The 16,395-nt window shown below is 40.8% G+C and overlaps 1 protein-coding gene across 1 annotated transcript in view; it reads right to left on the bottom strand.

Moving 5' to 3' along the window:
- Positions 1-16,395, bottom strand: part of RASA3 (RAS p21 protein activator 3) — a 90,880-nt gene that overhangs the window by 29,070 nt on the left and 45,415 nt on the right. The window contains exons 5-6 of the mRNA XM_009997906.1: positions 4,624-4,704; positions 1,907-1,979 (exon numbers count right to left, since the gene is read on the bottom strand). Of these exons, the coding sequence (XP_009996208.1) occupies positions 1,907-1,979; positions 4,624-4,704 (154 nt within the window). The remainder of the gene's footprint in view (positions 1-1,906; positions 1,980-4,623; positions 4,705-16,395) is intronic.

The following is a 16,395-nucleotide window of genomic DNA, read 5'->3' as shown; positions in this document are numbered from 1 at the left end:
TCTTTCCCTCATGGAAAACATTTTGCTTTGAGTTAGCTTACCAGCTGGGGCATGGGCTTGAGTGTAGGTTTTGCTTCTGCTGATACTTGCATGCAACCCAGCTCTCAGCATGAAAGCAAGCTAAGCCCCCTCCAGAACTCCAGCTGGAAGATACTTTCTGTTTTTCTCCTTCCTCTCCCAATGTGGCAGCACCTGCCAGGCTCATTGTTTAAATACCAAATGTTCACTGTTCCGACAGCATGCAGAAGGATGAGGAATCAGACAGGTGAGGTTTTGTGGTTTACCCAATTCCTGGATTACATTCTCTTTAAAAAAGCCCTGACAGATGCCTCCACAACTGCTTATGTTAAGAATTAAGGAATTCCATTTTAATTTATTTACATAAAGCGTCACTCATGTGGTCACTGTCAAAGGCTGCAGCCCTGGGCCAGGTGACTGAAACCCTGTGCAGCCCTGAGTGAACTCAGAGTACAGTTTCAGCACTCGGTACCATGGGATCTCTCCCCTGCCAACCATGCCCACGTAGCACCTCCACACAGTTCCATGGAGTCAGGCAAGCAGGCACAAAGACTCACTGCTAGCTAAAGTCAAGTCTGCAGTGAAGTTGGACTCTAGGGAGAGACGTGTTGGGTTACCAGAGAGAAGATTACCTTAGACAGCTCTTCTAGTCGACCCTCAGGGCTTTGAACCTTTTGGGCAGTTAAGAAAGTGCTCATTGCCAATAAAGAACTTGCTATATCTGTTCCTCAAATCCAAAGGCATTACATCACCAAGAACACATTTCTGATGGTATGACCAACTTCAGAACAACTGTCACCCTCTAGGCTAAGATGGTGGTGGTTTGCAGAAGGAGGGAGAATACAGAAATGAGCCCCTCACTGGCACTGCCAAGAATGATATGTGCACTTCAGATATGCACAGTGCAACAGAACTTGTATGGTCCTCTGTCCCCGGATCTCCTTCCTGATATGGCTGACTGTGCCCCTGAACCATTTCAACAAACCATATCCCTAGGTACCATCCCTAAGCCAGAAACAATTTCTAATATAAATGTATCCTCAATGATGTAAGCCATCTGGCCAGAAAGGGCTTTTCAGTGATATGCCAACTGTTGTGTACTACCCTGGCTTTTCATCAACTTTGTTATGCCAGATATGTTCTTGAAGTATCTATAGAACAGTTAAGTGTAGACCAGGACTAAGATGCCCAAGAGAGAAAGAAAAGATACACATACTTTAGGAGACAGAATTAAAAGTTTCAAGGGGTATCCAAATTACAAACACATGCACATATATGTATGGACACACCGCAATTACAGCTACTCTTGCCAGAAAGAATCAAAATGAGCACTTTCATGAAAGTTATGTTTTGTCTGAACTGGACTTGTCGAAAGTGCTCTGTATTAAATAAAGCTCAGAAGGTTTCACCCACTTGGAAGAAAGGCACTGGTGTTGCAGCAGACTGGTAGACAGCCAGAACATCCAGTTTAAGCGTATTTTTCCTCTACAGTTTTCAGTATTCCTAGGAGATAACCTCCCTCACATTGACTGGGAAAGACAGGGTGGAGCAGCTATAAAACCACAGGGTAAGAAGAAATGTCTTGGGTTTTTTAATCACATTTTTAACTGTCCTTTTTCAAAACTCTTTTGGGGTACGTTGTGGTGGAGTGTAAAGTGGGCTGCTCAGAAACGCCCACCTTGCGACTTTTCCTACAAAGCACCTGAGCTGCTCTGATATACTGCTCCATCAGCAGACAGATAACCTCATCTGGGGCACTTCTTTCCCCTGCACCACGCTTTGAAACAGTTTTCAAAGAAGACAGCTGGCACAACATGGAGCAGGATGCTGTGCCAACTATCTACAGTGTAGCATTTCAGCTTATCACCCATTCGTTTGAAATACCAACCTCAAAATAAAACACTTCATCAAAATGTGGGTTGTTGGTCTTCTTTTTAACTTTAGTTTTTTTGGCTTCCGATCTGAATTAAGGAAAGAAAAAAAAAAGATTAAGAAACACTAGCAGAAGTATGATCCTAGAACAGAGACGCTAAGGAACAGTCATCCACTTCCTTTATCTGATAAACACAGAATGCCATGTGGCTCCAGCACAGCAAGGAATACAAACTCACACGCATTTAAAAGAGGGATTCGTTGCTTGCCTAATTTCTCTGAAGTGGCAGTAACCACAGTTTGCTACCATGTCTTAAACAAAAGTCCTTGAACTCTGGTTCTGTAACTCAATTGATCCAGCAGAATTTTACAACTGTACAAAGCAACTGGCAAGAACAGGGCTCTGAGCAGCAACATTTGGGGGATGGTCTCAGTCTTGATGTGATTCAAAAATTCCTCATGCCCTAAAAAAACAGGAGACAGGAAGACTGACTCAGCTATTTCTGTGTTTTACATTTTATAATCCTAGCCTGAGGAATCAATTAATGCTTCTCTGTGGTGTTAAATAATAAAAAACCCCAGAATCAGTAAGATTTTTTTTTGCTGTATTACCACTCTTGTCTGCAGCCTCAACAGCACCTAGTTAATATTAAGCTGTTGAATTATTATGAGTGGTGCTGAACAGAAGCCTCTTAATGTCTGCTGCTCTGCAGGAACAAGACATGGCAGACTTCCCCCAAACCACTCACCAGGCAACGGGCCTGATGAAGTTCAGCACTGCCCATTCATCCTCTAAGGGCAGTGCCATCCGCCTGCGCCTGCCTTTTGGAATACAGACCTCTCACTGCTTGACTTTGGGCTAAAGCCAGGCAATGCATTTCACACAGGCCAGCCAACAGCTGTTTGATGACTTCCAAACGTTATGAACCCATGCTTGATTTGTTCTCATTACCTACAAGCAAAAAGCTCTGTGTTGTCCTATGTCACCCATCTTCCCCTACAGCTCTGCAGTAACAAGAAGGCATAGATAAAACAGACACAGATGGAGAGGCACATCAGCCATGTGGAAAACTGACCTACTAAGAATTTCATTCCAGAATCTATCCCTCATTTCTCATGCAGCAAAGCTGCTTAAATTGCTTGTAAATGCTTATATTAACTGGACTCTACATATTCTTTTACAGAGGTCAAGTAAAGCTGGGTCTAATTCCCAGTCCTGTTACAGCCTTCCTGTGTGAGATGAATGGGACAGTCCACCAGCATACAATATTTTTCCATATATAATACAGGCACAGAAAGAGTTTTAATCAGGAAGTCTGATGGCTCTCTAAGTACAAATCACACAACAAACACCAGCACATTTGTTGACATTTTTATGCTTGGCACTGCATAAATGCAACAAAATAAAGCAGATTTCCTGCTCTAAGAGGAGAGGAATTGAAAAATCCAGGGAGAAGAATGATGTGCAGATTAAGAATATCCCACTATTCCAAGTAGGAGCTGAGAGATAAGAGAGACTAATCGCCTCCGGGACTTAGGGCAGATTGCCTATCCTATCTCATCAGTCACACTTGCCAATCAACCTCTTTACTGATAAGCCCATCTGGGAGGGGACTGGGAAGCAGGATGTAGAACAGGAGGTGATTAAGGCAGGCACAATTATTAGGCAATTGCAAAGCAGTGGTTGGGAGTAAGCTGCACGTTGCTGACTGAGACAGGAGGCAAGCCTTCTCTCTCCCAAAAAACCCCAGACAGGAATAGGATGAGGCTATGCTCCTTCTGAAGGGGAAATACATTATCAGTTGTCATTCATTATCTGGACGGAGGGGTTTAGGGAAGCAAAGATCCAGGATACAAGAGTCAGTCAAAGTCTCCTTACAGTTTCAGTACTAGCCACACAGTACCACCTGAAACAAGTTATAGGCTCAAAACATCAAAACATACAACTCAAATACACAGCTCATTAATGGAGATAAGGTATAAGACACCTAGACAAACATGAAGAATACAGAGGAGTCTCAGACTCCTCTGCATGCAAAGTAAGAATGCATCTTACTTACAGTATTTTCAATAAATTATTGTAAAACATTATTAATAACCCATGGTACCAAATGTGATTCTTTGAGGTCACAGCAGAGCTTTTTTGTTTCTAACATGGCACAGACATGAAAGATTACTCTAGATAAGCAGAAATAAAACAGAGACAGCCAATAGCATGGATATTTTTTATAACAGGACAGGAATATATTGCAGAATCCCATTAGTAAAACCTCATTCCAAATTTTATCCATGCTATTATGTCCACATATATCAAAGGACTAAGTCACCTAGGGCTTTTGACATACACATTAATTTGTCACATCTTGAAAGTGAAAAGACTCTTAAATATTCACATACAAACATGCATATTCTGCATGATGCTGATGTACTTGGTTTTCTCTTCTGCTCCTGCTCAAAATTAGGCAATAAATTTGCTCAAAAACTGGCCCCCAACTGTGAGGTGAGAAGACACACAAATTAAGCCCAACCACAAATTACATACTCCAGGATATTCAAATTATTCGGGGATTATTCAGACCTTTACATAAATCAAAATGGCCCACACAAACACTTAACATATTCTAGTGGTGCCTAAATAGTCCCATCTGGCCATTTGAGAATGAGATTTCTAACAGACAAAGGAAACAGAAACTATCCTTATAAAATGGAAGCTCTTGTATGTGCAATACTTGCCTGGAGGGTCCTGCTAAGGTAACAGTGGCATAGGGATCACATTGCCCATTCACAATGGGAAGCCCCTGGCATTCTAGAACTCTAGAAAACAAGAAAATGCAGACAAGAAAATCAACAAAATAGGAAAAAACTGGAGTGAAAATAAAAGCAATACATTTTCATCCTGGTCCCTTTACCCAATACTTCACATTACGGCATTTGAAATGTAACCAAGCACAAACCTTTAATTTATACCTGAACTTGAAAACACATTTTGGTCTTAAACGCTAACTTTAACAGGGTCAAAAATACTGTTAAATTATTGAGAAATATTAACTCAAAGGATTCTTATTATGCAACTACAACTTAAAGTTCATTAAGTAAGTCTGCTGTCAAGATGGGAGCTGTCAGCACTTTGAAATTCTGTGACAACTTATTAAAAAAAACACTTCAGAACTTACTACTGTAACAAAAGAATTAAAAAAATACATGAACAGATTCCAGCAATAGTCGAGTGGTTTCTCAGAATCACACTCATGAAGGCCTCAGTGCTTTTGACAAAATTTGGCATGGGGTTATTTGTAAAGGTGAGTTAACTACAGATCAGGAGACATGGTGACACAGCCACCTTTCTCCATAAAACATTAAAATAGCAAACCTGAAGAAACACATTCAGCAGCTCTGCACTGAAGAAGTTAAAGAGTGACTGGAGGGATAAAATGGAACAAATTGGGGTTTGCTGCAAGCCATAGTGGGAAATCTGCACTTCTGCATTCTCTATATCTCTTTGGAAAAAAAAAAAAAAAAAAAAAGGGAAAAAAAAAATCAGCACAACCCTAAAAAACAGTTAAAAATATTTCAAATTTCACAAGTTAAAACCTACTGAGGAATGCAGCACCAATTGGAAACAAAGGCATACAAGCCATTTGTCAGGATTCTCCCTCCTGTCACAAGTTCTGCTTCCAACAGGTAAGCCTGTTGGGCTGATACATTTACACGATTTTAACCATAAAATTTCAGTGAAGACAAACTCTGAAGCTCTTAGGATAGGTAGGCAGTACTACACTTGCAGTGCTAAATGTCTTGCACACTTCTGGGTGCTGTAAGTCAATATGAAAACATCCATTTTACTGCTTTCAGTGACAGCAACGTTGATACAAAAACAACATTCAAAAACCTAAGAAAAATTCAGTTAACAGACCTGTGTTCTCCACAGTTTTATCCACAAAGCCAGTTATTTGGTTACATGCGATACAGACTTCAAATACAGTTTAACTACAGACCTACTACCTACTCTGCATAATTCTGCCCCAATACAGGAATAACTTTTATAACAGAGGAGGTACAATCCAGCTATGTTCCTGCAGTCCTAGGAAGTACATGGAGACTGAAGATCACACTACAGGGGCACCCACAGGGAGCTGAATTGGTAAGATTACATTCACAGTTGGATTCTCACACCTATGGTCCCACAGGATAAAGGCTAAACAATTGGCTTAACACAGACAGCCCTCAATAATGGGCTCACTCACCAGCTTCTTAAATGCATAGCCCCTACATACATGGAAGAGCATTCAGTTATTAACCTAGATGACTCCCAATTACAGATTCACTAATACTACTGCAAAAGAGAATTAGGTTCTATATTCTGCACACTCAAGTGAAATCATAGATTTAAACCATACAGAAAATTAGGAAAAACCTGCATTGTACAGGCACTGTGCTGCTTTTATTTTGGGACTTCAATCATTTCACTGCAAGTTTACCTTCCACACAGAGAACTGAGAATCACAGAATCATAGAACTATTCAGGTTAAAAAAGACCCTTGGAATCAGAGTCCAACCACCATCCCTACTCTACAAAGTTCTCCCCTAAGCCATATCCATCAACACCACATCCAAACGACCCTTAAACACATCCAGGGATGGTGACTCAACCACCTCCCTGGGCAGCCTATTCCAGTGTCTGACCACTCTTTCTGTGAATAGATTTTTCCTAATGTCCAGTCTAACCCTCCCCTGTTGCAGCTTGAAGCCATTCCCTCTTGTTCTGTTGCTAATTACCTGTGAAAAGAGACCAGCACCAACCTCTCTACAATGACCTTTCAGGTAGTTGTAGAGACTGATGAGGTCTCCCCTCAGCCTCCTCTTCCTCAAACTAAACATTCCCAGCTCCTTCAAGCTTTCTTCATAAGACTGATTCTCTAGACCCTTCACCAGTTTTGTTGCCCTCCTCTGTACTCACTCCATGTTTTGTCCCCATTTTTGTGAATTTCATGAATTCAAATATTTCAGTAACTAGTTTTCTAAGGGAGAAAGAGGTTATGACTGGGTTTTCTCTATCCTTTGAATAGAAAGAACACCTACACTGTAGCCTTCTGGCAGAGTAGCTAGAAGTACAGGATGAAAAAAACATTAATATGAGCAGAAAACCTTTATGAAGACACAGGTCCAGCTTGATTTTCTTGTGAGTAAAGGACAGCCTTCTTTCCTTCTAGTGGTCTTTGCACTAATATGACTATATTCACAGCAGAAACACTGTGCCAGTGAGCTACAACATGACTGCTGGTAATCATTCTAGGATAGCAGATGTAGCCTGAACACATTCTTGTTTGAACAGAACAAATGTACAACAAGTGTCAAACTCCCCACCCCTTCCCACTGCTTCCTTAGGGCAGCTTGCAAGTTCTTTAAAATGAAATAGTAACTTGATGGCTTTATATCAGTCAGCCAATTTTCTACTGTTGATGAATGACTTTCCAAACCAGCTCTCAGCCATTCAGGAAGAACTATGTGAAAATTAAACACAGAAAAAGCATGCCCAGAGTAGGATTCTTGTTTTCACAAAACCAGTCCTTTCAAGAATACGCAGACAATAGAAAGTTATCCCAGACAGCATGATCTACACTTGACGACACGTAGAAGTCATAAATAACTACATAATAAAATCAAAGATGAATCTGAACCATGGAAAAATGCCAAGTTACCCATACACAAAAATACGCACACCCTAACCATACACATGTATAGGAATAGGATCTATTCTAATATTGCCACATAAGAGGATTCTTTTAAAAAATTTATTTTCCTCTGTCATCACATTGACAGTCAGCAATAGTTAGAAACGGTATCATTAGCTGGTCAGAGGGAACTCGGTAACATAAATCACTGGATACTCACAACTTGAACGTGCATGATCTGTGGAAATATATGGTGAAGAACAACAAGACAACTTCTAATTCCTTGTGGCTCTTCCAGATTGGTACTTTCCAGCTTGGAAAAAACAAGTTATCCATTCATGAACAGCTTAGAAAATCATGAATGTGTGAAGAGCATTTCCCCACAAAAAAAGAGCTAAGGGGCACATCATGAAATTATCAGATAGCAGGTTTAAAATAAACAAAAATAAGTACTTTTTCCACACTATGCATAATGAAATTGCAAAACTTATTGCCATGGGTTTTTGTGGAAGCCAAAAGAATAGATGGATTCAAACCAGGACTGCACAAACTCATGGAGTGTAGGTTTGTAGGCAGCTATTAAAACTTAATGATCCAGAGATCTGCTCCAGCTCAGGGAAGCTCAAATTGCTGATCAAGAAGGGTGTAAATTTTGAAGTACCACTCATCAGCAAATATCAGAAACAGTACTAGGCTAGACTAGAGGGACATTTAACACAGTAGGACAGTTTTTATGTTCTCTGGGGAAAAAACCAAAAACACAAAATAACAAAAAACCAACAACAAAAATACACAGATGGTCTCAAACAGTCACAATGACTTATGAGTAAGAGGTTTCTTTTTGTGCAGTTAGAGCAAAAATAACCTTGAAAGAAACAAAATATGGGAAAACAGGAAAACGATAGACATCAATTGTATCTAAAGCTTTTCAGGTAATGTAAAAGTGATTATTGCTCAAGAATGTTGGACAAAGCAGGCAAAAGACTGAAGACAGGATTTTGAAGAGGGAAGGCTATGTCTGGAGAAAGGTTCATTCTGGTTCTTGTACTAAGCAATGTGGGGAGATACAGTAAAATTCAAAAAGGCATAGTTTTCATCAAATTATGTTAATATACCCTCATTAGTTGCATTAAACTAATCCTAGAGCTGCTTTCATTGTGACCATTTTCTTCAGACATGGGAAAGTTGTTAGGTAAATGAACACTCCTCCCGTCCAACCTGGTACCAAAAATACTGGCTTTAATTGGCAAACAGGAAAAGAGCTAGAACAAAAAGACAGCTACTTAGAGATATGATAAAATGCCACATTAAATGGTGCCTCAATTCTACTACTTGGGTATCACACTATTCAGACTTACAATTCATATCTGGATTAGCTGAAAAAACATACGAAAATAATTCTAATAAAGGTATAATCTGGGGGGGAAGAGAGGGAGAGTAGTGAATAAAGCCAGTAAAAATAAAATGGGTTTGCTCCAATAAACTAATAATAGGCAGAATTAATTTAGCATACGTGTACTAGGATAACTAAAGAAAAAAAAAAAGCCTAGGCAATCAAGATTATTCAAGAATTACAAGCCAACACATCAGGTGCCAGAGGAAAAATGCCTGGTGGCTGCTAGAATTTTTTCAGCCCAACTGGCAGTCTCTGATCATTAGATGTCTCAAGTCCAGCTGGGGCAGGGTGAGCCATCCCTCTCAGCTAGCGTGGCTGGGTTGGGCTGAGGTTAGTGCTGGGTCATACGGGAAAACTCTCAATGCAGCTGCCTCACTATATTTTGCTTGTGGTTCATAAAATTAACAGGTTTCAAGGAACAAGACATTTCAGTTTTCAATGTGGTTCATGACCAAACCTTCAGAAGAGTAAATAAGCTATGGAAAATTCCCAGAGGGTAAAAGAAAACCTCAAACCCAAACACACCATGAGCCTACCCCTCTTGCCTTTAAATTACATGATTAGAGAAGTTGAAAGGGAGGCAGGGGGGAAGGTTTTGAAAAAAATAAAATATTTTTCAATGAAGACTCACATCTGATAGTACAGAAATCCCCTCTGCCTCTGGGTTGCCAACCAAGACCTGTAGGCTGTAGTCTCTGAGACAGCTCCTACACAATCATACTCAAAACCAGGATCCACAGGCAAGTAACATCAGGATGATCCAAGCCTGTGGGCGTTCCACACCCCTTCCCTGGAATCACAAAAATTATTTGAAAATTATAGGCTGATTAGTTCAGGATGCATGTGTGTCATCAGCATCCTTCTGAACCGGAATGGACAATCGATGCAAAAACAGACACATAAAAAGGAACCAGAAGGAACACAGCTGTTCCTAAAACGTGTATCCGCATTCATTGTTCTTTCCAGACCAACTCACTTCAAACCTAGTCAGGCTCAGATTTTGCCCCCAGGTTCAACTTAGGGTAGGGAACAACACACTGCCCCCATTCTCTTTTCTCCAATCAGACTGTTTTCACACTGTGGTTCTTCAACAGAAAATAAACATATCTCTTTTCTTTCACTGTACATAATCAGTCTATTTTATTTGCTTTCACATACATAACATGTTCCTCAGTTTAATCTTAACACTTGGCAAGTTTACTGATGTGTCTTAGTAAACTTTATTTCCAGCCTCCGCTTGTTCCACCTCTCTTTCGTTACTTAATTTTGAGGCTTTGTTCCATCTCTTATGTGTATTTTTTGACCATTTTCATGTTCTTCTCTGCATCGTTTCAAACGCAAGAGGCTTCCTCCTCCTTGCTTGCTCTAGTGATCTGATTATTACTTGAACACTCACTACTTTGTGTGGTAAGCCTGACCAGACAGGGAATATCAACTTAAAAGCAAACTTTGTGGCAGATTTGTCAGAGCTGCCATCAAAACAATGCATCTTTGGCTTATACTAAGTACTTGTTTGGTAAAGTACATTCGTCAGCACTGGGTATGTGACTTACTTTCTTGTTTTCTCTCCCCCCCTCCCCCCTACTGACTTCTAACATATACACTATCATGAGTACCTTGTCTTTCTGGAGTAATGGAGCACCTCTGAATAGTCTCAGTAGCCCTTTGTGAATGGGCTTCTCAGGGCACATAAAACAGCCTTTAACTTCACAATAGAGTAGTCCAGTCCTTTTGTTTAATCTGATAGTAAAGAAGCACCACTTCTCTTTCTTTGCCTCATTCAGTTCATTCTTGAAGGTCCTTTTCTTTCAGTGCAGCCTTGCATCATGGCTTTTTTGCCAAGAGGCTGACCAAGGGGTCCGCTTCTGGAATAAGCCAAAAATTTTCTAAATTTGCTCAATCCTGGTTTTAAGTTACACTGTGCCTCCACCATCACAAGTGTTAAGATAACTAAATCCCAACCTCCTTAAAATTTCTTTACCAATCCATACTCTGACTCTGCCTTGCCCCTGTCCCCAGGGAATAAAGAGGCTACCAACACTGCATCCATGTACTGAGTCAAACCTTTGTTCTCTGGATGAGTATTTGAAGCCAAGGGATCCTGCCCACTCCCAGTAAGTGAACTCTTCCTTGTGTTTCGGAGGGGGTTTTTGATTGTTTGCTTTTGTTTATTTATGGGTTTTTTTGTTTGTTTTCTTGGGGCTTTTGTTGTTAGGGTTTTTTTCCCCAAAACAAACATGTTCTGGCTTACAAACAAGAAAACCCCTGCCATCCTCTTAACCTCTGAGAGCATTAATACTTAACTGGAGCTACATTTCCCCTCTTCATGTGACAACTCACTTTGTCACAAATATGTGTGACAATAGATTAAATCCTGCTCCATTCAAACAAATGGGACTACTTTTCCTGGGACCAGCACTTCACACAGTGTGTACTTCCTTAAAATAAAGGCCTTGCAGCATTTGATGCATTGGCTCTGAAACAAGGTACATTATACACTCAAACCTGCCTCCATTTCACCTTCTGCAATCTGCATAGAGCTTATGCAGATCAGAGCTACAGGCTGTGCAGGGAACTATTTTAATTTTTCTCTTTAAAATACCCTCCCAAAGCCTCCATGCCAAAAAGACAACTGAAACCTTGAAACTCTGAGATTACAGCTGCAATCCCACTTAAGTACTGCCTTTTCTTCCCCATTCCTGGATGAGTTCAGAATAGTTGCAGTCCAGCAAAACATTTAAATGTGTTCTTAAACTCATATTATCCTGAGCATAGAGACTTCCAGACAAAGTTACTTAGTGATTTTTGCTTTCGCAGCAGGTGATCCTAGCAATAGCAGATCCAACTATAATAGTAACCACAGATGCAAAGGTGATTATTTCCTTAATGCCTTAATTCCTGTTTGCTTCTCTAAAATGTTGGCCAAGATCTTGAAGAACACAGGTCCCTTCCTGATGGACCTGCAACAGTTTTTGCTGCCTCATGCAGCACCCTGATTAGAATCATAGAATGTTTGGGTTGGGAAGGACCTTGAAGATCATTTGCTGTGGGCAGGAACACCTTCCACCACTAGACCAGGTTGCTCCAAGCCCCAACTAACCTGCCCCTGAGTGCCTCCTGGGAGGGGGCATCCACAACCCCCCTGGCCAACCTGTGCCAGTGTCTCACCACCCTCACACTAAATAATTTATTCTTAATGTCCAACCTGAATCTCCCCTCTTCCAGTTTAAAACCATTACCCCTTGTCCTATCACTACACACCCTGGTACAAAGTCTCTCCCCAGCTTTCCTGTGGGCCCCCTTCAGGTACTGGAAGACACTAGAAGGTCTCCTCAGAGCCTTCTCTTCTCCAGGCTGAACAGCCCCAAGTGTCTCAGCCTGTCTTCATAGGAGAGGTGCTCCAGCCCTCAGATCATCTTCGTGGCCCTCCTTCGGACTCTCTCCAAGAGTTCTATGTCCTTCCTGTGTTGAGGACTCCAGAACTGGACACAGTACTCCAGGTGGGGTCTCATGATTGCAGAGTACAGGGGCAGGATCACCTCCCTTGACCTGCTGGTCACACTTCTTTTAACGGAGCCCAGGACACAGTTGGCTTTCTGGGCTGCAAGTGGTCATTGCCCACTCATGTTGAGCTTTTCATTAATCAACACTGCCAAGTCCTTCTCCTCAAGGTTGTTCTCCATCCATTCTCTGCCCAACCTGCATTTTTGCTCAGGGGTGCCCTAACCCAGGTACAGGACTTAAACTTGGCCTTCATGCACTTCATGAGGTTGGCATGGCCCCACCTCTCAAGCCTGTCAAGTTCCCTCTGGATGGCATCCCTTCCCTCCAGCATGTCAGTCACACCACACAGCTTGGTGTTGTCAGCTTTTGGTCTTAACTGTAAAGCTCTGTAGATGCAACTTTTCTGTAACACACACACAATTCCTGTTAAAACAAGGCTGTTAATGGTGATTTCCCTTGGACGGAGAAGAGGAACTCACTGTTAATGTTTGGATTTAAGCAACAACCTCTTTTCTAGGTATTTACTGAAGATGTTTTACAGCAAAACAGGAACAAATATAAAGCAAACCAATATACAGAAAGCAAACAAGCTAATGAGCACAACCCCTGCGTCCCCAAACTAAACTAAATAATAGTAGAAATATTCCAGTAAAACTATGGATGATGCAAAAGCCTGTTTCATTGAATATAAATAAGAAATACTGCTAATATATACACATCCCTAAAACTTCTATCAATCCAAATAAACTGCAAAACCTTCTCATGTCAGTAGACACAAACATTTCTTAATAGTTTAAAAATTACATGGAATTTTTTCTGCTATTAATGTGGGAGCTGTTCTTCATGCCACAGTTCAAAACATCCAATTTACTTCCCCATATCAGCTCTAGAAAGACTTTCAAAATCACACATATAGTACCATCTGTACTCTGCACTAAAAAAAGGGTAAAAAATGGGTGTCAGCCATCCTGTTGTCACAGGACAAGGAGTTAATCCAGTAGCAGTTAAGCTAGTTTATGAGTTGACTACAGAAGAGTTGCAAGCTTACTAAAAGCCACTTCAGAAAAGTTTTTAGTTAGGTTAATATAAGAAATGGTTACATTATCTTCTGTGACAGCACCCTGAGGCCCTGAACAAAAACACAAGCTTGCTGAAATTTTGACCTGCATTGATTCAGTGACTATTACCAACACTGACATCATCATCATTTCCTCCTGCCTTGATCTCAGACTTGAAACCCCAGTTACTAACAAGGAGCAATAGCTGAATGACAAGAGAGCAAAGAGAAAGGGCAAGTAAGAAGACATTATTTCTAGCACATGTTGATTTTCAGAGGAGTCAGAAGACTCAAATACAGGTTGCAACAGAGCAAGAAGTACGTAAAAGTTATAAGGAAATAGCAACACAAAAGAATCATACAATGAATCACAGAATGGTTTGGGACGGAACGGATCCTGAAGATCATCTAGTTCCAACCTCCCTGTATGGTCAAGGACACCTCCCACTAGACAAGGTTACTCAAAGCCAAATCCAACCTGTCCTAAGAAGGGGAAAATGAAGAAATTTTAATTTGAGGTAGCATGGCAGGAAGCCAAGAATGGGTCAATGTATCAAGGCAGTTGCAGAAGCATTTGTGTTAAAGCAGCATGGTGAGGAATGTAAGAGGAGCAAAGCACAAAATGACAACAAGTACAATATGCAGCAAATGGTTAGAGGTGAGACAACAGCTTTAGTTGAGCTGACTGTGGCCTAAGGCAATATTAAATTGAAACAATGAGATACTGTCTGTACAGGGAGATAAGGAAGAAAGAAGACCAAAGACTGAAAGGCAGCATTGGAGTCAGACACAGAAAAGCTCTTATGGCTACATAATGAAGCCAGCAAGTGACACAAAGATTTCTCATGTTGTTTCTTCATGACACATGATGATGCTAAAATCACTGAAGCGGGTACTGAAACATCTCACATGTTAGGCAATATAAACGCAGCTTTACAGAGCGAGTGTAACACTTTTAGTGATCAATATCTGTCCTTCCTTCTTGACTTTCTGTTAGGACTGTTGGTGCCCTTAACTCCTGCTAAAGCCTCTCCATTACAAGTTTCAGCAGAGAAATGGACCATTTCACCTGGAGACGTGCTGTAACGTTCTGTGCCTAGAGGATCACACTGTGAATATAAAGCAGAAATTGCAGGAACGATGTTTTGGGGCCATTCTGCAAAAGCACCAAAGACAGTGGGGTCCTGCAGACAAAACCTTCTATTTCCAGATAAACCTTCTTAATAAAGCATGATCCTCTGCAACACCATAACTTAGGTCTAGACTCCTAAGACACTCCACAATTTTTAAGACATTAGGAAAATACCCATCTGACATGATCCTGCCTAATGCTTTCTCCTCTAAAAATGTACAGATAGATTGTCTTATGGGTAGTGTTACAAAAAAGAACAGTACATGATTTAGACTTTTCTGAGTGATGGCCTACTACTGAGTCATCAAAAAGCAACACCTAGGAGGTACGTGGAGAGGAAGGCACAGACAGTTAATGGAAGACAAAAATACCTCAACCAGTTAGATGGGTTAAAGCACCAGGTGAGACCTCCTGCACAATGAGAGCACATCGGAACAGTAAAGCTGGTACCCTAACCAGGAGCAAAGCATTACATATAATGTGGACAGTTTCCGCTAGCACATTCTATCATTCTACTTTCTACCCTGAAAGGTCAGCAATTTCCAAGGTTCAGTGAAAAGCTAGAATATCCCACCCCATAAATGCTTCTGCTTCATCAAGTGGTAGTTAAACTGTTGTTTGTGCAGCACTAAGATCCTTGGAGATGAAAAACAATGCAAAGCAAGGTCTCTTTAAAAAAGGTTTTTGATGTCTTGTCCCTAGATCTTAGTGAAAACAAAGATGCAAATTAGGGTAAGGTCAGGCAGGCATTCTGGTATAACTAGCTGTAATTAGTATACCACATCAACTTCATAATTCCAGTTATTACACAAACAGTCGACGACTGCATTAAGCATCTCCTCATTTTGGGACCAAAAGGAGTAACTGGGGTCACATTGTCCGGTCCCTTTCAAGTCAGTGAGGAAAGCCAGTCAAGTTGTGCAACAAGTTCATGATGTTGTCTCCATCTCCAGAGCAGCTTCTTAAAAAGAAACTGGGGCTTAACTCACAGGACTGATAATGATGAAAATATCCTTACAATGGTTTACAATAAACTGTTCAGTGATTAATGATGATCATGACTCAAAAAAACAAAACAAAAAAAAAGGGGTTTTTTACTTGTTTCCACTAGATTAGCTGTTAGCTTCAAACCATTTGGTATCACTGTGGTTAGAGTAAGTAATCATACAATCAGGAGGGCTCTCTGAATATTGTGCATACTGTGATTGCACCACTTGGAGATGTTTCCTGCAAAAATCAAACTCTTGCTCACTGAAAGACATATTTACCAGGTCTTCAATCCTTCTTGTAAGTCTTCTATGAGCTCTTCTGAGTTCAACTTTTTAGCCTGGTCTCCTAAACATAAAGGCTTATGAGAAAATGCTTTCTGTGTATATTTGGCCATTGATCTTGAACTCATGTTTTTTCTTATCAGTTGGCGATTTCCACCAAGGTTGAAAGAGTAGTAGTAGAAATTTCAAAAGATACTCCAGTTCTCTGAATTCTGTTAGACCCAATGGCTGTGTAAAGAAGACAGCACCACTGGATACACCAGGGAAGAAAGGGCTGCACATGGCAGTTCAATGACTCTCTGTAGTCACTGACTCTACCGTACGTAAATAGCAAGAGTTGGCCATTAACCTGTGCCACCTCTTACCAACAGGAGGTTTAGGCTGGCAGGGCAGGAAACTGGACAATACAGCAGTGATTGTCAAACAGCTAAAAGGTTCAGCAAGTTCAAACACAGCTGTATAGAGGCTAGCTG

The sequence above is a fragment of the Chaetura pelagica genome, unplaced genomic scaffold (genome assembly GCF_000747805.2).
Source record: "Chaetura pelagica isolate M959 unplaced genomic scaffold, ChaPel_1.0 scaffold123, whole genome shotgun sequence".
Classification (NCBI taxonomy): Eukaryota; Metazoa; Chordata; class Aves; order Apodiformes; family Apodidae; genus Chaetura; species Chaetura pelagica.
Note: the sequence above shows the minus strand (reverse complement) of the source record. Positions and strands in the feature narration are given on the sequence as shown.